The 21,993-nt window shown below is 40.0% G+C and overlaps 1 protein-coding gene across 23 annotated transcripts in view; it reads left to right on the top strand.

The window, feature by feature from the left end:
- Window positions 1–3,472: 3,472 nt before the first annotated feature.
- Window positions 3,473–21,993, top strand: part of LOC137105835 (calcium/calmodulin-dependent protein kinase type II subunit gamma-like) — a 35,135-nt gene continuing 16,614 nt past the window's right edge. For all 23 annotated transcript variants that reach the window (XM_067488529.1, XM_067488518.1, XM_067488526.1 and 20 more), the window contains exons 1-7: window positions 3,473–3,692; window positions 5,675–5,769; window positions 14,628–14,687; window positions 18,323–18,377; window positions 18,487–18,552; window positions 20,025–20,097; window positions 21,453–21,555. In XM_067488529.1, the coding sequence (XP_067344630.1) occupies window positions 3,628–3,692; window positions 5,675–5,769; window positions 14,628–14,687; window positions 18,323–18,377; window positions 18,487–18,552; window positions 20,025–20,097; window positions 21,453–21,555 (517 nt within the window). In that variant the 5' untranslated portion in view covers window positions 3,473–3,627. The remainder of the gene's footprint in view (window positions 3,693–5,674; window positions 5,770–14,627; window positions 14,688–18,322; window positions 18,378–18,486; window positions 18,553–20,024; window positions 20,098–21,452; window positions 21,556–21,993) is intronic.

Raw genomic sequence — 21,993 nt, 5'->3', positions numbered from 1 at the left:
CATTCATTAATATTATTCATTTAATTTGTATTATGTTTTATCTTTATTTTGGGGGCTGCTGTAGCTCAGTTGGTAGGGGTTTAAAAAAATCTGATAAAGAGCCCAAACATACAGTATTTACTGTCAGAGAAGACCAAAGCAGATAATATTCACATTTCAGAAGCTGAAGTTTTATAATTGTTATTGTTTTGTAATTGTTTTAATCTAAATCACAACTACAAGTAGTAAAACCATGGACTGACATATACGTGTAGAATTTATTTCACTACATGGATAGACACTTTACACTATATACTATATTCATGTGTATTTTTTAAAGGTATACAATATACAGTTTATATTTTCTTCTAGACTAGACAACTGGTCTCTTACCTCAAGGAAGACAACTTAGACTTCAGAATGCTGAAACCTGCGCTTCAAGCTACATCACAACAAATCAACTTATTGAAATGGTTTTTACTGTCATGTGCTGTTCACTTGGTTCTTCAATGTAAATCCAGTATATTCACAAATATTCAGCAAATTTAAAAATATGTAACATAACAGGTGTCGGTTTTGTATCCTCTAATGGTGAGGGATGGGATCTAAATGCTATTGCACCAGCTCTTATGCAAATAATAGGTGGTAAAACAGTGATAAAAAATAACACGAGGAAAAGGAAAAATAAGAACACAGTCTTGGTTCCTTCATTCATTCTTTGGTCTACCATTTGTGATCATCAAGACTAGATTAGAAACCATGCCAAGCAGGACACTTTGTGTTTCCCCGCAAAAATAGATGCATGTTTTGATGATGTTCATCAGCATGTTCATGATGGAAATATGACATTTTGGTTTTTCTTTCATGTATTCACTTCAGGAAGGTTAAAGTTTCCCCAACACAGATCTGATGTCTTCGTCTCTTCATAAGAAGCTCAAGTGACATTTAAATCACATGCTTCATGTGCATCATTTTTTATTCATTAACTCTGTTTCCATTGCACTTTGTCGCATTTTGCTTTTATCATTATAGTACACTGCCTCTGCAAAGCATCATACAATTTTGTTAAGCTGCTCTCAGAGGGTCCAACATTTCTTGCAGCATCTATGATTATGTTTCCAAGAATGAAGGATAAAAGTATTAAAAGACACCAAACTCTATATAGCCAAACTCTACATACGTCAAGAACAAGAGCTTAGTACATATCGCCTCTGATTTTTGCTGGGACGTTCAAAAACCGTCATCATTTATTTATCCTGGCTGAGCTGACGGAGCACAGTGGCATACCATCAGCAACACCCTGCTTTTCACCCGTACAGCCACACACGCTGACACGCGAGTGCTGCCAGACACGACCGCTGACGACTGACTTGCTGAGCAGCTGGGGGTCGGCAGCTTATTGCTCCGGGGCATCGCAACAGTATCTGCTGAAGTAAGAAAGAGAGTTACTCATCTGTTTGCCCGAGCCAGAATATTTCTCCAAAGCAGCAGAGATTGGGGCCGTCATGACTCAGCTCTTGGCCCTGTCCACCCCCTCAGTTTTGATGATGTAACAGATGGCATATTCACTCTCATTAGTCACAACAAAGGGAAAGTCATGGCTAAATGTATCACAGCCACTAAGTTGTAATGGTGCAGTTAGTCTATTCTGGATATGAACAGTGCTTCAGTTAGCCATGGGAGGCTGCTACAAACAGAAATGTGATATTTTGAGACTGTGGATCGTATCGCAAGAATGTGTAGGCTCCAAAAAGGCATTAAATCCTAGAAATGTACCCATAAATCAAGTGTGGTTGTTTTCCCGCAATCTCCAGCTGGTCCTCTACGAAGACAAGTGACATAAAGCCTGATAGATTTTCTCGGCTGATGTTGAACACAAGATGTTTCCCCACTTTCCTGCAGGACTTAAAAGGAAAAGTCAGTTTGATGTACTAAACATTAAGACATACAAACCCGGTTTCTATTTAATTATGTAATTTTTGAACATCAGCTTTCCCAATTAGCTCACCACGTGATGTCAATGTGAGACACTCGAGCAGGAGCTGCAGTCTAAAATGCAACGCACACATAAAATGCACACTGTAAAATGGCTATAAGGTTGCTCAAAATGAAGACGGCATTAAGTCTGAATGTTATGTTACTACTCTAATAATCTGACATACAATGATTTTCTTTCTTTCTTTCCTCACTGTGCAGATTTCAAATGAAACCATCCTACTTTCTCTTCTCTCTGCCTCCCATCCTCTCACTCCTCTTCCCTCCTCTGCTCCACTGTCTCTCTTCAAGCGGGCAAGGCATAGTGTGTGGTTGGTGTGAGATAACAAAGGCTGAGGAGTTCACCATTATATAACTTCTGTGGAGGCTGAGGAGGTGGAGGAAGAGGAGGAGAGGCAGCAGGGTTAGCACGTAGGAAAAGGAGGGCAGGAGAAGGCCAGTAGCCTACGTTGCAGTGCTCATTTGTCTTCCACATTACACACAAACATGCACACACATACGCACGCCTTTATCCTGCTCTATGTCACAGATTCAGCAGGCTATACTTGCAGATATGGCCTCATAATATTTGAACTTTTCAGCATTTCAGCTTTGTGTTCCCACGCTGACAAACACGCATAAAGACTTTCAAGTGAAATTTTGCTATCTTCTTTCTGACGGTGTCTATGTGCTGCTTGCTGTCCCCACTCTTAGCCAGAGTATTGAGCAGCCAGCCGCACACGTTGGGCCTCTAACTCTCTAACTCTCTAACTCACTGTCCTCTGATGGCCTCCTCATGCCACATTAAACATTTAGCGAGCCACTCTGGATCTGTGTGACACCATCTTTTAGCGCCACCAACCTTTAACAGTCCTCACACTGTGGAACAACATAGGTGCACGCTTGTCACTGGAAACCTGATACAGCAGTCACATAATTCCCTCTTTCCATCTCTATCTCTCTACACACACCAAACCAGTTATTGGTAAAGGCCTGCTGTGTTTAGACCTGTCTAAATCAATTCTTAAGTGTGCATGTCTGCATGTGCATATACTTATGCACTGTGTGTCACAGTTTGCCTCTCTGCTGCATTGAGGTGTGACCCAGAGTGGGGTGTATCCTGACCAGCGCAGTAAAATGCTGCTGTGATTGTTCACTGCAATATTTTGAAGATATGAAAAGAGACGTGAACTGAATTTCAAAGCAGCTTTTTTTTTTTTTGTTTGTTCGTTTTTTGTTTTTTTTTAGCCAATCACATGCACCATCCTAGGATTGTGTAGCTTTCAACAAATATGTCACAGAATTGTGAACTATTGTCTTCCAAAGGTTAATTTAGTCCAAACAAGGCAAACACCATCATCTCCACATTTTCAGTGACTTCATTCAACTGGAGGCCTTATGCTCTCATGCTGCACGAGTCTTTTCTCGCGAGAGTCCCTTAACTACACCACACACACACACACACACACACACACACGAAAACACCATCACTCCTCCTCCTCTCTCCAACCCCTCCCTTTCCGTCTCTGCTCGCTTCTCTCCTCTTCAGCCCTGCCTGCCTGTCAGAAAGGTACTCCAGTGTTGGAGGCTAGGCTACCCTCCTCTTGGACCCCTGTACGAGAGCCAGCCGTCGTCGTACCCCAAGGCTAGGGCTCCTCACTCCCGCCTCCAGCTATGGCCACCACCGCTACTTCCACCAGGTTTACCGACGAGTACCAGCTGTACGAGGAGCTCGGGAAGTAAGCAGCAGCGTTAACGTTACAGTGTGCATCGTGTTTGTCTTATCGTTTTTGTCCCCCACCCCCGCAACCTCGCCTCACATTATTTCTGGTTAGCCTTCTTGCAGGCAGTAGCTCGCCAATATAGCTCACAGACTTGACAGTCACGTTGAGGGCTTAATCATTTGTCAGTAAATGTGAACTGCAGTGCGTTATTGTGGTGATGCAGTCGGACTAAATAACCGCTGTAATCGGCTAACCGACGTTAGCTTCTCCCGCAGTAACGGGGGACAGCGCACTAACGTTCGTTTACTAGCCAGGGGAGCTACCGTGCACATATTGATCAACTAGTCGGAGTTAACGTTAGCCGACTAGCGCTGCGTCTTTAAGTGTCTAATGGTGATGAACAAAGCGCACAGACGTTGGTGTAATAACAGCTGTTAGTCCTTCCCTCTTTACTAGCCGGTATTTTCTGGTCTGCTGAACCCGTCAGCGGGGCCCCGAGAGACGCCGGAGACGTAGCCCTGTGACATTTCACCGGCCCACGGGTCTGACAGCTTCGTGCGGGCTCGGTAGCCCAGAGGCTGAGGTCGCTAGCTAAGTAGGCCGACCACTCTTTTTTTTTTTTTTTTTTTTTTTTTTTTTTTTTCCTCCCCCCGCCCGAGCAGCTGCAGATGATTTCTGTAACCGTGTTGAGTAACCTCACGCACCCCTGGATCACTTAATGAGGAAGTGGTTCGGTCCAGGTTGCGCCGTTTTCTGTTCGCACTGTTTCGCACATAACCTCCGCACACCGGCTGGTCCCATCGTCGCAATACCAATACGTGTCTTTGTGGCGAAGCGCGGTCAGTTACGAGGGCAATTTGGTGTTACTTTGTAAGATGCCGTGACGTGTTTTCTCGGTATTTTAATGACGCAACAAAATCGGGCCACAACCTCTGGTTTCATCACTGCCAACATCATCACTAACAACAGCAGCAGCATCTGTTATTCTTGGCTGGCTAAACCTTTTCACTACCCCACCCGTTGTACCTAATCCAGCGGCAGCGGGACGACATTGCCCCCCTCTGTAAAGACACACCAGTCTTAATTTACAGCTGCCATTTCCAATCTCTGCCTAATAATTGACAGTAATCGATGGCACTAATTGCACAGCCAGTGCACCTAGCACCTCCGTAGCTCTTGATTCTAACCTTGTGTTTCTTCATTGGTTTGTAAATGCATTTTTGCAGTCGTCGTCTATTAAAGTCACCAACTTGTATTTTTGTCACATCACATTTACTGGTGAATAATTGAATCTAAGTGCATAGTGGGAGGAGCAGACTGTAGTACCCATCTATATATCACCAAGAGTAGCAAAAGGCAGCTTCCCTCTTCCAGGAAAGCTCCAGAATGCCACATAGTGCAGGTTAAACAGGATGCATCATACCCACTACGAAAATCACGGATAATGACACGTTCTGCAATCCTTGAAATTGCATTATCACCATAGCAGTTTGCGAAAGTGGAAAATATGGCGCATTTATCTAGGTCAATATAAAAGTTCTCAGTGTAGGAGTTGTTTTATAGTCTGTTATGCACTTCCTTCTTTGTTTGAGCAGCTTTATAACTAAGTGCTATTACCTTGTGACTATGTGAAATATTGCAGTTTATTGTGCTGGCTCATCTGTTTGCTCTCTCAAAGATTGGCAAAGATGTTTTAGTCATTTATAAGACCAGGGCTATTACTAGTCACGCAGTTGAAGTTGTTACATCGTTGCTCGTTTTGTTTGATTGTTGGTCACCTTTTCAGGTTGAATAAACCGATGCAGTGATGGTAATGACTATAAAATGTGTGTGAATGTGAGGGAGTGAAAGAGACCACAGTTGTTGGTATACAGAAACCCCTGCCAAACCCTGGATGCAGTTTTGTGTGTGTGTGTGTGTGTGTGTGTGTGTGTGTGAGAGAGAGTGGGCATGTGAAATGGAACTGATTTTTGGTTGTTTGTGTTCTTTCTTCTCAGGGGAGCTTTTTCAGTGGTGCGTAGGTGTGTAAAGAAGTCATCAGGACAGGAATATGCTGCAAAAATCATCAACACTAAGAAGCTTTCTGCAAGAGGTATGGTAGCACCATGCACATGGATACAGGCTTTGATATGTATATGTATATATACAGCAGGCAACACAGCAGTTCAGTTCATGGATTTGCAACTTTGCACCCCATGACCTGCCAGAGATACTTAAAATATAATTTTTATTGTGTAACAAGACCTTTACGTGGTCATCTCATTGTTTATGCTGCGTATTTATACTGCTACGTCTAATGTTGGTGGAGAATATGCACATAAACAGAAATCACATACTTCCAATAGTGAGTCATGTTTTTATTAAATCATTGTGGTTGCAGTGAGTTCTTATCAGAAACCCCTTAATTGTTTAATAACCCTCTTTATGAGCACTGTATTGAAGGAGGCTGTCACTCCTCTGTGGTGTCAGTAGACAACAGCTGTATGATGGGTCCATCTAGTTTTCTCAGGAGCTATTTATGGCAAAGCATATGGATGCATGCGTGTAATAAAATGATAAGATCTGGCTTAACATGAAGGATTGGTTGATTTTTATCATGTTAAATGTTCCCTGGTTATTGCACATAGCTCCACAGACCCCTTGAATTGTAATTCAAATTATCTTAGCGTCTTTGCACAGATTTACGCCCATGTGTTCCTAGTGTTGCATGCCTTGATGTAGTTATGACGTGAGCTCACGTCAGTGTGTCAGAATCTTCCCTGGCTTCAGACTGAAATCCTTAATTGCTGTCTCCTTATTGTATGTCTCAAATTGGGCCTTCATTCCGTCCTAACATTTACACACACCTGCCTTTTCTCTCTCTCTCTCTCTCTCTCTCTCTCTCTCTCTCTCTCTCTCTCTCTCTCTCTCTCTCTCTCTCTCTCTCTCTCTCTCTCTCTCTCTCTCTCTCTCTCTCTCTCTCTCTCTCTCTCTCTCTCTCTCTCTCTCTCTCTCTCTCTCTCTCTCTCTCTCTCTCTCTCTCTCTCTCTCTCTCTCTCTCTCTCTCTCTCTCTCTCTCTCTCTCTCTCTGTCTGTCTGTCCCTCTCAGCTAACCGTTGTCATTGCTAGTCTCTTGTCTCTGTGTGAAGGGATTGGTTTGTATTGAGGCTAATCCATTTATACTACATGTATCTCCTCAGCCACTAAGACCCCATGGATTCATAGGCGCCTCCTCGTTTGCCCTGTTGTCTATGTCTGATGGTATTTGTATGTGTGTGAGTGAAAAACAGACCAGGCTAATAGAGCATGTGCGTATTGTAAGGCATTTGTGAGTGTGTTGTAATCCCATTATCCCTGCAATCAAGTGTCCATGTTAGGCAGCTCCTGGTATTAATGTCCCGCTAAGGAAAAGTAAGGGCTCAGCAGAAAGTTGTTGGCTCTTTGCAGAGGCAAGGAGCAGAATCTAGACATATTTGTGTATGTATCTCTCGCTCTCTCTCTCCGTCTCTCTTTCTGTGAGTTGTGTGTTTTTGCCAGGAGAGAAGAGGGAGATTATAACAGTATAGTATAGCAGGGAGATCAGTGACAATCCACAACAGGGAAGCAAGGTGAAATGAAACAGAATGAGATGAGAGGGGGAAATTGTGCTGAAAGAAGAATTGCAGAAGGCTTTCTGGCTGATGCAACATGCACCTACAGACACAAAACACAGCGTCCGTAGACAGAGGCAAACTGATGCATGAGCAGGCAGCTTGCCAGGTAGGATTTAGGTCTTCTCCTTGTTCCTTTTTTTTAAAAATTTTTTTCCCCTCTAAAGCCAGATGGGGCAAGTGTGACCTCACGCGTGGCCTGGTAGGTAAGTCTCTCAAAGCTTTGGTAAACACTGCAGTAATCTGGTGGGGGGGAGGGGGAGATGGGGAAAGACGGGAGGGAACGAATGAATGAATGAAGGAAGGAAGGAAGGAGTCAAAAGAAGGAATGTAGAATGTAGGTTGTGTGATAGTCCAGGGTATGGACTGTTGGGGGTTGATGCAAATAAATAATATGGTGCAAGGGATACACCTAATTCACATCTAGGTTGTTGTGTATTCAGTTCATGAATGGCTTTTGTGGGTGGCACGGATAAGGAAAAATGAGAATAATTCCATTTCATTGAAATGACCCTTAGAACAACACATGACCTCTTGGTTTCGCAAAATATTGAGCTAGAAAAAAATACCATTAGATTAAGGGAGAAATGTGCTCAATTTAATTGAAGGAGACGTGAAAATGAAAATCTAGAAATGTGTGGGGGCGTGATATAGTTTTTAAGTCGTTAGCTTCACATTGCAGTACACATATTGTTGCTTTGATGTGATATATATATATATATATATATATATATATATATATATATATATATATATATATATATATATATATATTTTTATCTGATTGTGCACAATGAATTGTCTTGTATTTTGTTCTTGATGAATAAAGTGGATCTTTGCTAAAGTACATTCTCTGCTGCAACATTAAGTGCATGTATATACACCATAGTAACATTTTTACAGTCAGCTTTCTTGAGTAAGCCGGTTCCATAACTGTCATGTATATGAGAAAACTGGTTGCCATAATCAGGGTGGGGGATTAAAGACACCTGATTTCCCCTGGTAGTTTGTTCCGTGAGAATGTCCAATTTTCCCCCATGTGTAAGCATAACTGAGCTAATAAATCAGCTCGTTTCAAGTGCGCATGTGCCTAGGAGACTGTAGACCGCTGCAAACAGGAACTGTCATGACTTAGAGTTTGCCTAAAATGAAAACCCAACACAAAGTGACCTGTAAGTAAATAATAATCCTGTTCTATCGTGGATTCATTAAAATGACTTTTCGGGCTAGGGGTTGGGGGGGCTTTTTTGCAGGGAAGTTTCTGTTTTGCTCACTGCTTTGGTACACACTTAAAAAAAAAACAAAAAACAAAACAAGAAGCAGTGTCTTCTATTACTATACAATTTAAAATTTTTGACCAATGCTTCCAAAATAAGTCAGAGGTAGAAACTATTTTGAATACTGATTGCTTTTACTCCGATTATACTGATTGCTGCATGTTTTACAGCAACCAGGTTGTTAACGTGTATAGAAAAGGTTATTGGAAATTTTGCAAGGAGGATGAAAAGAAAGTGATTGGGTTAGTATTGCTTCAACATATAACATGACCACGAAAAATGACAAAATGACCATCCAGTTTTATAATCGGATTACTCTCACCAAACTTTCTGTCACTGATTTTAAAAATTAATAGCTGATAGACTGTTTGTGTGATATTTAGTGTTGCCATGGTGACCATTATTGTTAGACCCCAGTTCTTATTGTAGTTTTTGCTATAGTGAAGCATTACTTGAATACTAAATAATTTAGAGGGTGCGTCTTTGTTGTGCAATGTACAAAATGCCTTATCACCAGATACAGTACGTAACTGGGATGGAAAAATTATGTTTCAATAAGGGCTTCATTCTTAAAAAATGTATAGAATTTGTTTGACATTATACAGTCTACTGTCTGATAACTAAGTTTAAATATGGTCTATCATTTGTTTATATTACTTATTTCCAAAGTAGCTGTAGAATAACATGTTTTTGTCAGTGTGAAAACAAATCTTGCAAAGCTGTCCAGCCTGCTCATCGTATACCACTGTTTGAGCTCATCACTAAACAATACACACACAGTGAAGAGCTGTCAAGCATCGTGCAATATTTAGCCGATAAAAAGCTAGCTATTTTATAATAAAGGTTAATACGGACATTCAGTGGACAGGTACAACTAGGAGAAAAACATGACTGGAAATGAATGATGAATGTTGCTCTTTATCTGTTTGATGTGTAAACTAGAAACAGTTTGCTGTTTTGACATGTCAACTTCAGACATGGTTCACCGCTAATTTCCACCTCTACAGATGGCTACAAAAATCTGTTATTGCAAGTTTAAACGTTAAACATCAGGTACCAAGGTACAATCTGAAATGAATTGATGACAGATTAGTGTTTGTATATCTATGCAGTACTTAAAAGACACATCCATTAATATTGAACTTGCTTTATTTGGTCGTAGTTTGAGTAGTACATGTAAATGAATGGCATGAAACTTCCCTTTGACTTTCCTACATTAAAATATCTCTCTACCTCTAGCTGAAAAACAGCTCCAGATGACATCACTTGGAGGAACCTTCAGTCTAGATTTTTATGTTTTCTTGTTGCTCACACTATGGAGTTAGTCATCCTGCTTTTCCAGAGTTTCCACACATGATATCATCCAAACTCCTAATGATGCAAACCTGGTGATGTCATCTGGAGCAATTTTTCAGCAAGAATCTGAATTATTTTAATAAAGGGAAGTCAGAGGGAAGTTTAAAAACATTAATGAACATTTACACTCTAAACTTAAGCTATAGAATATTTGAAAATTGGTGAAGTTGCACCATAAGTAAAGTAATCACCTGATGACAACAGTAGCAACACTAACATAACTTTGGTAATCTTTGGCTTGCAGATGTGTTTTAAGTTAGCCTTGTTTGTTAAAGTGAAAACTGTTTTGTGGTGTAAAGTTTTATTCCTCACCGTGAGACATCAAAAAGGGTCTTTAGTGGAAAGGGCAAAGGAGCAGCAACAGATTGCGTTTTCATTTTTAGTGTACTATGACACTGCTATGACTGTAAGGTTTTTTTTAAAATCAGGGAATCAAATGCAGTAAAGTGCCATATTAGTTAAATATCTTTTGTAATGTACTAACTCCTACATATTGGTACATTATCAATCAAGTCATCTGTCCAACTTGTCAATATTTCTCAGTCCTAACTGTTGAAATGTAAACTTGTCTGAAACAGATTGAGCTAGATTCTCAAGCCTTCAGTCAGATCGTCAGTATGTTTGGCAGAGAGAGGTGCGTGTCAGATCCTCACCATCCTTCTCAGCTGATGTAAGATGGCTTGTGGGCTGGCCCCATGGCAAAGCAGATGGCCAATTAGAGAGCAGCAGGAAGTGCCAGTAATTACCCTCCAGCCCTCTTTCCTGTCTTCTTCTACCACACACTCTCACAACAAATAAGGAGATTGAATGAATTAGCGAGTGCTGCAGTGACACTGCACCAGGGAAGAGGGCTCTACACAAACACGTACACAGGGGAGCTGTGATCCTCCTCTACTAAATAGGCGTTCCATGTAATCCTCCCTCCTCCTTTCTCTGTCTTTATCCTGCGTCACAGGTTTAATTCAAAGGAGGTTCAGGTCTCTCCCTTATTCTCTCGCTTTCCTTTTAGATGAGGGAACTCTAAACCTGCAGGGAGGCGAAAGGGAGGATGGTGTTGGGTGGACATGAAGATCAGAAAAAATAAAAGCAAAGAGTGCAACGACTGGGTCATGGTAGAAGGATGTGGACAGTTACTATAATAGGCTTGTAAATAGTGCCTGTTCATACTGCATTGCATTTACAAAAGAAACAGCTGGGTAACGTGAAAGCCCAGCAACAGCATGCGAAGCAGTTGCTGCATTGTAAAAATGAACACAAACCTTAGTAACACTGCCTCTATGTGGTATAATTGCCATGAATCTTTAGGGTTGAGTTTGACTTCCCTGCAGTGATTAAGCACACACATCCACAAATTGAGTCATATTGGATTATTACTGCTGTTACCATCCCAGTGAACTCTGACCTCATGGTTGTGTCTACACCCTCCAAAAGTAATGGGAGGGATCAGTGTAACAGTGTCATGTGGTTTATATATTGGTGGCTCATACAAACACCTGCATGTGCACACATACTGCTGCCGGATTCAGTAAAATCCTCAAACAAGGATGTTGGTTAGAGCTTGAGGCATGTGGGTTCTTGCTAGCATCAACTCCCACCCACAAGTGCAAACACTGCGATCTTCTATACCTGGCCTGGACTTCGTTCTACCCCCTAAAAACAAACGTGTGTATGCACACACACACATGCAAACTTTTTCACCCATTGCTGCTCACAGCCTTTATGTTGCACACACAGTTTAAGAACCTTAAATAAAACCATATGTGAGATCAGTGGACCTCTGCTTGTGACTGTAACTTTTCAAAAACAAATGCAGCCACTCAACTGTAACAATTAGATTACCAGTTGGTTAGTTTCATGGTCTAAAGGATTTGCATTCATGTACACAAAAAGAAATTCTCCCTAAACATTTGCATATAAATACTTGCAGTTCAAGTATTTACACATTTGTGCTTTGACTGCTACAAAAGAAAGTGAGTAAAGTTAAGTTTGATACAGCTGTATGTGAATGGTTTTACCCAGCCCCTTGCTCTAAGGGGTATTAAACGTATTTGCTCTTGCTCTAAGGGGCTGGGTAATTTTTATGGCCTGGTGCACAATAGGGTATTTTGAGATCTTTGAGAAACACAGGAGACCAAAGAGATTGCAAACAGTTCTAAAGTAGTTTTTAATATATTAATCTTAGGAATGCACACACTAGATGATCAAGAACCCTACACCACACACTTGCCATTAATATACTTAAGAGTAGCAAGTCCATGGGACTGGGATCTCAGAAACTTGTATGGTAAAATATGATGTCAGAGCAAAGCATGGACTAAAAAACATGGAGGTGCCCTGCTGTGTCAACTAGCATGTGAGCTAAGAGCACAGAGCACCTGTGTGTGTGTGTGTGTGTGTGTTTATACTGTGAAACAAAAGTGGTGGGGAAAAAACTTTGAATCAAGTTATGGCTGAGAAAATGAAACCAGCATGGTGTATATATTTTGAAGGGCACGCTAAAGGTGAGTTTCAAATGAGGCTGGTGGAAACCGCTATAAGTTCAATGCTTCCCAGCCAAGTCTCTCTTATTGGCTGTTGGTGGTTTCTGCTCAATGTTTCCTCACTGTTGGTTTCATGCTACAGGAGCTCCAGCATTAAGATCATGTTGGAAACCCCCCCACACACTACAGTGTAATGTGGGCCAACAATCAGTTCCTAGGAGAGGAAACAGCCCCCCAGATTGTCAGAAGGAGAAAATCAGGCCCTAAATCATAATTCTCCTGCATTGTTTCCAAACGCAAAGCAATACATACTTTGCCCGAGTGACAATATTTTGGAAAGAACTTTATAACAACAGTCTCATAAAAACATGAGCTTACAGTTTTGTAAAATTTCACATCAGTTTACAGGTAGATGTTTACTGACTGAAAAACCTGCAAGATTTTTAACTTGATTTCTTAACTGTCATGTGAATAAAAAAAAAAAAAAACCTAGTGGCTCTGATTTGGGTGAGATTTAAAAAACAAATTGCCTTATGTGGGTAGATCTCTCTCGGCAAGAACCAATTTTGTAAACAGATTTGTAGTAATCTCTTTAGTGTGCACATACTGTTTAGAAGGTGAAAGAAATGGAGTAGTTGGCTGGTTGGATGAAGAGTTCATTACAGAAAGAAGTTAAGAAACAGTGGCTCTGCAGGTTAGCTCACAGATTGACTACAGATTTACTATAACCAGTTTAAGTGCATGTTAATGCCGTCACTCAAAAGCAAACTTCGTTCTTACAAAACAACATCCAGAATTGTTCTCTATAACATGTCACTTTTTTTTTTTTAATTTAATAAACTACGTAATAATACGTAACTACGTAATAATAATTAATAAACTACGTTTAATACCACAATACTTTTATCATCCTCTCACAGGAAAAAAACTACACAAATAAAAACATTATGACATGCTCATGGCGTGTATGATACCCTACAATTTAGGGGGTAGCCTATATAGGCATGACTGCTAGAGAACTATACAGTTAAGGAGACCAAAAGCATAATTTGGCCAATTGATTATTCAGTGTTGGCACATTACAATGAAATGAGACATGATGTGGCCTCCCTCTGTTTTTGTGACATTTAGAGCGGAGACCATGACTCATTGATTTTTAAAAAAAAAAGGAAGGCTTTTTGGATATTTACTTTCCAAACATTTTCCCCAAAGGGTTTCAAGAATAAAACTTTATGTATTATTTTTTTTTAAATTGTTCTAATGTCAATAATCATACTTGCTAATGAGGTATGGTTCTGCCCACTTGGGCAGAATATAATTATTCCAGGGCAGGTGTCCTGAAACTGTAAGGGAAAATGTAGGTATAATTGTGATTCATACTGGGGCAAGCTTATGCTTGAATTGTCCTTTCCAGGCTGTATCCTGAATATGAGGGGGGGAAAACATTTTTATGAAAATTGCCTTTAGTATGAGCCTGCATAAAACTGGTTTTGGCTTTTACAGCTTATATACCTGTTAGGTTTGGACTACTTTTGATATCGTAATGTACTTGTAGTTTACATGGTTTTAAGTATATGAATGTGATTGTTATAGCATGTTGGAGTTGTTATGATATTTGCAATGTGGTCTTAACCTATTTATGTAATACTTTTCAGTAAATTCAGATGTCCTGCGGCTTATCAGTGAAACGTGAAGACAGACATGTTTAGTAAAGATGATCTTGTTCACTGGCTTGATTACTGTGTTTCTGGGATTGGTCTGTTGTAGGTGGTTTTGGAGTATATTAGCGTAATGATGTAACATCCTTTTAATACACCTGATGAAGGTCCAAGAGACAGAAACATTGTGAATTAATAAATACTGCAGTCGAAGCAAGACAGTGTGTGGGTGTTTTTTTTATATTTTCTTTTTTATTTATCTGGCCATTTATCTTTGTTGCATCTTATATTTCTTTTCATACCGTTTCTGTTTGCATATGCAGTCACTATTAAAAAATGCATAAAATGTTGCTTAATGCAAGAATATACTCACCAATTTTCCATTGACTACATGCTAAGAAAAGTGAGTGACTGAGCATTTAGTACCGGTTGGTTACTTGTGAAGCACTAAAAATAAAAGGCACAAATGTTGTTGGACCATGTGCAAATGTACACATACTCCTTATTCTGTGGTTTTAACTTGTCTAAACTGTGACTTTTCTGTCTTCAGACCATCAGAAGCTTGAGAGAGAGGCTCGTATCTGCCGTCTCCTGAAGCACCCCAACATTGGTGAGTTGTGGCACATGTGCAACACGTCGTTCTGTATGTTCACGTTAGGTTTAAACTTTAGGGTAATGTTATGCATTTATTGTATATATATATATATTGGGAGAATTCTCCAAAAAACATTGATGGGTTGTCCATAAACACTCATTCTTGACAGTAGAAATACTCATTTAATTTTAAAGTTATTTAACCAAAAAAGAAAAAAAGCTATGGAGTTGACTTTGAATTAAATAATAGTTTCTGTAATTTACTAAATATATGGTACTGTCTACGATTACCATAAAGATGCAAAAATAAACATTAAATCTCTTCTGAACATGTTCAGTCTCTGTCAGTCTGCAGCCTGGATTATTTTATTCATCTGTGACATATTCCTCTATTGTTTTCCAAAAACTATTAAAAACACATTAGCCTGACAAACTGCTCCACTCAGTGACATATGTTTTCATTTCTCAATCTGTGGATGACACATTAACATTGAGACATTTTTAAGAAAACATTTCACAAACTGATGTCAACTGCACATACAACAGATCATCGCTGAGGCTATACCAATTTACAAGCTTTTTTCCACATTTGTACAAAACCAGCAATGCCGATTCAGAGCTCCAACATTTATTAAAATGTGTGCTTATAATTGTTTTTGGACAACAATGGAGGTCTTTTGCACAGAAGAATGAGCTAATCCAGACTGCAGCTGAAAGGAAGAATACATGAGTAGAGGAGATTCATAGTTGGCTTTAGTGTCAATATGGTAATTGTGGGCACTACAATTCATTTAGAGAATGACCAGAAATTATGTACAGGTTTATAGAAACCACTGTAAACTTTTTTTCCTGGCAGTGACAAACCAACAAATGGCATCTGACTGATTTATTCAGAGAGAAACCAGGTTTTTGATTTTATGTCAGTAGGTGATTTATTTGTAGCTGCTTGCACAACTCGATTAACCTAGCACTTAATTCAGCATAATGATTTCATGTTCTACATTCTGTTTATGTATAGAAGCGTTTGGGAAATCTTAATCCAGAGTATAATTTTGAAATGCAATAAAGAAAATTCAGTATCCTAATGCTGCTACATAAAGCTGGCCATTATGTGGTTCCATTATAGTTTTTAATCCAGACATGAGTGCTTTCATTTTTAAAGAGGCAGAGTTATTAATAATAAGCCAATCACATATCATCAGAACCACAGATGTATTTAGTGGTTAAGTGCAGTGTTTAATAGGACAAGATCTAGTTACAGATTAAAACAACAGCAGAATAACTAACATATGGAGCAAATTAATAACATGTTAACACTTAGTTTTGCATCCTGTGAGTTCAGGATCGCCTCAGCAGATCATTTGTCCGCATGTTGATTTGGCACAGTTGTATGCCGGATGCCCTTCCTGACGCAACCCTCCCCAATTTCTCCCGGGCTTGGGACAGGCACTGTGCAGCTGGGGATGGGCTGTTTGGGGTTCAGTGTCTTGCCCAGGGACACTTGAAACATAATTGTAATTATTATATGTAGATACCGTTTTTAACATATTGCATTAACTGTGTTAATCCCACTGATCTGGTCATTTTTACCATGTCAGGATCCTGTAGGATGACTCTGTTATTCCAGTGATCTGATTGGTCAGTAAACAAGCTGCTGACATGCTTTGCTCTCATCTTCTGAAGGTAACCTGTTAACAGTGGAGCAAAGGTTACTAGCCTTAATACACAAAATAAGTTATCTCTGTCAGAATCAGGATTGACAGAAGGCTGATGACTATTTTGCTATGGACGTTCAGAACAGACCTTGTGACTACCTGACCAAAATTCCTGTATTTCAGATATATTTGTGAAAAATGCCATCTTGCTTTTTGATTTGTACTATAAGATGAATTGTACAGCTGTAATGGAGATGTCTAGAGGAGATGGTAATTAAAGGCCACAGAGGGCAGAAATAACAAAATCAGTGACACCTTTACCACTGCACTCGTTATTTCTCTTTTCCTTGTGTCCTAGTTTTTCTCACCCCACCCCCCAGGAGCTCACCTACTTGTCCTATTCTCTTTCTCTCTCCGTAAAAATTTCTCTCTCTCTTGTCCTCTCGCCTCTTTTTCACACATTTGGCATCATCTGCATTCAAACTTTGGACAAAAGAGGGCACAAAAAAAGAGACAGATGGAGATAGGAAAGCAGGAGGAGTAGAAGACAGATGGAGGAAGAGTGAGAAGATGGGAGGAGGAGGAAAGAGCAGTCGCTCATTTCTTGCTGCAGGGCCATCCTACTTTATCTCATTATACAACTGATATTCATTTTATATAACAGAAACTGTGGATCCCTTGACAATAAACTCAAGCTGCATCTGAAGCATATCCTCTAACACCTTGTTCACGCTGTTTGGGCCTAGCTTTGTCATTCTGCAGGTGCCTAGTTATGTTGATAGTAGGGCTGAGACTTATATCACATAACTGCGGTATTGTGGTAATGTGAGCTCATTAATGCACTTGACACTTTTTTATTCTATTTTTGACCAAGCACTCACTTACCTTTAACAGTAAAGGTATTTATTTTTCACTCACAGTCTTGTGACGTACACTTTGACATTTGTTTTCCTGGTAGCCTAGCAGAGCTTTGTAATTGGGATTAGGCCGTGCCAGTAAAATATTGAAAGGAAAACCGCTGATAAAATGGGGCAACTTACAAAAATAACAGTTTGTCTTAGCTGTAAATGTCTAATGTTTGGATATATACCCACGTAACCCTAACCTTCAGTTTTTAATTTTGCATTGACTACATTTGAAAATGTTCATATCTTGAAATGTTATCTTGTTATGTTGTGATAGTTGCATCTGATGTAGCAATGGTTTGTGGAGCATTGCTGTGTTCACAAAGGTTAGCAATAGCTTGTTTAAGCTAACAAAACAATGGTTTATAACTGATGGCTTATAGGCTGGATGTGGCTCATAACATTAACCAGTAGGCTACCAACAGCATTCAGCCTGTCAACACAGAGCTGTGTGCATTTGTGCATTTTTAGAAAGCAGTGTTTGCAGCAGCCTCTTTTTTTTTCTGAATTCCTAATTCTGTTTTCCTGATAATGGAGAACCCCTAATTGTCTTTTCTCAGTATGTGGCTTACACCTCAGCTATTTATTATATACCTGTTTTATTACTCCATCACAGTCTTGTGAGAAAGAAACAAGAGAGTTCATATCAAGTTCATTAATTTCATTGTTTAATTTTTTTGCCGTGGTATTCAAATTGGTATTAACAACATTTCTGAGATTTTAGTATTGACTGCCGAATTTTTATTGTAGTGACATTCCTAATCCTAGTCGTGCATGTTACGTTATTAAAGATAACATTGTAACTCCTGGTAATTTTGCCCCAAATAAATTGCTTTTCTGACACAATCACTTAGTTTCAGTAATCAGACCGTGGGTTTTAATTGAATTGCTGTTAATCTCCTAACCATTGGATGTGCAATCATACCTGCATACTTGAAGAAAAAGCATAGCTATAGTCTCTGCTTTACTCTTCGCTTCATTTTTTTGAAATTTTGCATTTGTTTTTTTCATTCTGTCTGTCAAACAGTACTTTTGCCTGACTCCTGTATGTATTTATATTTGTGTCTCACTGTCCACCCTCTCTCTTGCAGTGAGACTGCATGACAGCATTTCAGAGGAAGGCTTTCATTACCTAGTCTTTGACCTGTGAGTATATTTTGCACACAGTGATATTTTATCCATATGTGTATCTGTGGTGTGTTGATGTTTGCTAATAACTTCTCTTTTGATCCTTTATTTTTTCCTTCCCTCACAGGGTGACAGGAGGAGAGCTTTTTGAAGACATTGTAGCCAGGGAGTACTACAGTGAAGCTGATGCCAGGTAATCCCATATGGATGCAAACACACCTTGCAGCAAATGTACTGCATAATCCCATTAAACATATGAATACTGACTCCAGCATGTGCCTGTGCCTGTGTAAAGACACAGGCACATGCTGGTGAAGCTAATTGGTTTGCTTGTATTCATGTCAGAAACTGCACGCCCCTATCAACAAGTGCATCAATATACTCGTCTCTATTCTCTCTTTTGCTACATTTTCCAAAATCTATTTTCCCTCTGTATTAAAGTTGTACTAAAGGAGTTGGTCCGACGTGATTATTGGCAAATGATTGTCTATTATTACGTGATTTTTTTTTTTCTCTCAAATTTGCCAAATCAGTCATCAGTCAATTTTTTCTAACAAAGGGCAGGGGCTGACTTTGGGATGAAAGAAATGTCCCCTTGTGCAATGCACGCAGGCATTTTTCTATATTTTCTGGCATTTTATTTACATTTAGGCTTTCTCTCCTACCTTTTTTCCCTTATGTTTAGTGGTGTGCAGGTTATGGCGTCTATTTTATTGTTGGATTATGGATCTTTTTACACTTAATCTATAGTAACTTACATGGGTGGCTTTGGAAACACACGCCTACTTAAAGTAAGCCCTGGCCATACTTTTTCAAGCTGGGCCCAACCCTTGACCCATTAACCTTTTCAGAGATGTAACATAGATATGAGCCTCAAATAGTGGCGCCTGACACCACAGTGTGCAGGACAGTAATAAGGTGGTTGTGCACTGGATTGTAGAATCATTTACAAGACCCATCATGAGCCAGCACACCCACCAGGATAGTGTGAAAACAGACTTACCAGCCAGAATGGAGGAATAATGGCAGTGGTGTTGGTAGCAGCTGAATTGACGCCCCCATTACTAAAATGGCTACTGCTATAGTTATATTAATGCAGTGTAAGGCCTTCCATATGAGCTCCTTTGTACTGATTCTTTTGGCTACAGCTGAATAAAGTTTTTATAGTCACTGTATTAAATGTTTGAAATGATTGTACCATAAAATTTAACAGCCTCAGGCTTGGAATGTGACAAGATTATTTTTTCCTTAAATGGCTAACACATAGTTGCAGCTTGATTTGGCGCCAATGACGCTGATGATCCAGCGTTTTAAAGGTTTTAGCATTCACAAGTCATCAAAATTTCATATTTCAATCTCAAAAAATATAAACTGTGAAACAATGAAACCTTTGTAATTGTTTTAAAGTGGCTCTAGTTTAATTTTTGGATTCTCACTCCAATTAAGAGTGATATCAGATTTATTTTCTAAAAGACAAAGACAGTTGCATAGAAATAAGGTAGAGAAACGATAATCCACAAGGCCTTATTAAAAGAAATGACAAATTATTATGAAATAAATGTGATATTTTTTGTAATGGTGGGCAGTGAGTGACACACGTCTTACTCTCTGTTTTTATTTCATTTTTTTTTTTTATTAATTTATTTTTTCTACCCTCTCTTGTAGCCACTGCATTAGTCAGATCTTGGAGAGTGTCAATTATATCCACCAGCATGATATTGTGCACAGAGACCTCAAGGTAAGTGGCTGCCCATTGCCATGACAACCACACACTCACACACCTCTGCTTGTGGCCATGGCAACTCACAGATGGCTCTTGGTTGCTCCATCTCTATCTCTCTTTCTTCCTCCCAGCATTTCTGCTTCTATCTCTTTAATTTTTTCTCCTGTAGCTCTCTCCCATCTTCTGTTTTTACCCTCCATTTCTCTATCGATTCTTAGCTTGTTTGTCCTCGACCACAACTCTGTGTGTGTGTGTGTGTGTGTGTGTGTGCGGGCATGTATTTATTTACTTGTTTCAACAGTTTTTTGATACATCGTTGTAGGGATATTTTGGCTGGTCTACACACCTTTTAAAGGGCCTTTTGAGAGGTTAGACTAAGTTGTCCTCATAATCATAGCGAGACATGACTGGGTCTGTCTGCACATGCGTGAATGTATGGTCATGTCAAGCACAGAGATGGTGTGTAATGATCACGTGAAGGGGGTTGTTTTACCTACTGTCAGGCAAGGCATAGACCAGGACTGAAAGAACACGTGTGCACAAACACATTTATACTTGCGAAGGGAGTCAGAGAGAGGAGGTGATGGCATAGATGTACAACGGGAGTTGCTAGGACAACCCATGTGACATCCCACCACCCACTGAGCAGCGGGGGAGGGGTTTGAGTTGTCCCAAATTGCTGATAGGCTCAAATTCAAAGAGCAAGGGAAGAAAGCTGTTTTCTACTTAACCTAGTATAAGGTAATGACGATAATCATGTTAGAAAGGACAATGATAATTTGTATTATATTGCACCTTTTCGAGGAGAGACAATGTTTTCTCGGGGAAAAAAACAACCTCAAGCGATGCCTCAGATGTGTGGGTGGCTTGTGTGTGTGTGTTTGTAAGTGTGTGTGCATGCTTGTCTGCCAGAGAATAACACTACTACCCCAAGCACTGCCTGTCTGGTTTGTTGGCCTTTTATCCTGAGTGGGCTTTTAACTGCAGTCCTTTATGTCCTACTGCCCAAACAACGACCATTTAGAAAGCTGCCACACATGCTGCCGCTCACTGAGTACACTTTCCATTTAGCATGCAGTCTGCACCACTGCCTAAATGACTCCTTAGTGGTTTCTATGGCTACGAACCTATGCCCATGTAAGGCATTGTGGAGATTCTCAACCACCCATCTTCTCCCTGCCGCCTCCATCTCTCCATCGCTTTCTCACACCTTTTATCACACCCCCACACAAGCTGTGTTGAATACATCAAATATAAATATTTCTAAGAAGGAGCTTTACTGAAGTGTGCCTGACACTCTCTGTCTCTCACTGTCCCGATCTCTTGTCCTACATTCTGTGTGTGTGTGTGTGTGTTTTTCCCTCTGTCAGCCTGAGAACCTGTTGTTGGCAAGTAAGATGAAGGGTGCTGCAGTGAAGCTGGCAGACTTTGGCCTTGCTATTGAAGTGCAGGGAGAACAGCAGGCTTGGTTTGGTAAGAAGACACAAACAGTGACACACACATACCAAATGTCCTGGATCTCTACCTGATCTGTTATTCCCTCTGGTCGTTTAGCACTGAATAGTTTATACACTTAAGTATACAAACCCCTGTTCAACAGGCCCTCTTTCCTACAGTAGGTATGTATAGATACACATCCAGCCTCCCATTTGCAAGCCAATACTTATTGGAGCATTGCTTAAGAGCCTCACAGACACTTTCCAGTTCATGCTTAGGTCATTGTGTCTTGGCTTAAGGCCGAGCAGCCAGCATTTGGCTAACTCCAGCAGGGACAAGATGATTAATGGGCATTTGCTCGTGGCTCTACACTGTCATAATCTGGTCTTAAAATCCAGCACTTCACCATCGTATCACCCAAAAACAGCCTGTCATAATGTTAAAGACATCCGTTTATTATTTTCACTGGTCTCT

Source organism: Channa argus, chromosome 20 (genome assembly GCF_033026475.1).
Source record: "Channa argus isolate prfri chromosome 20, Channa argus male v1.0, whole genome shotgun sequence".
Taxonomy (NCBI): Eukaryota; Metazoa; Chordata; class Actinopteri; order Anabantiformes; family Channidae; genus Channa; species Channa argus.
This window is presented reverse-complemented; position numbering and strand designations above follow the sequence as displayed.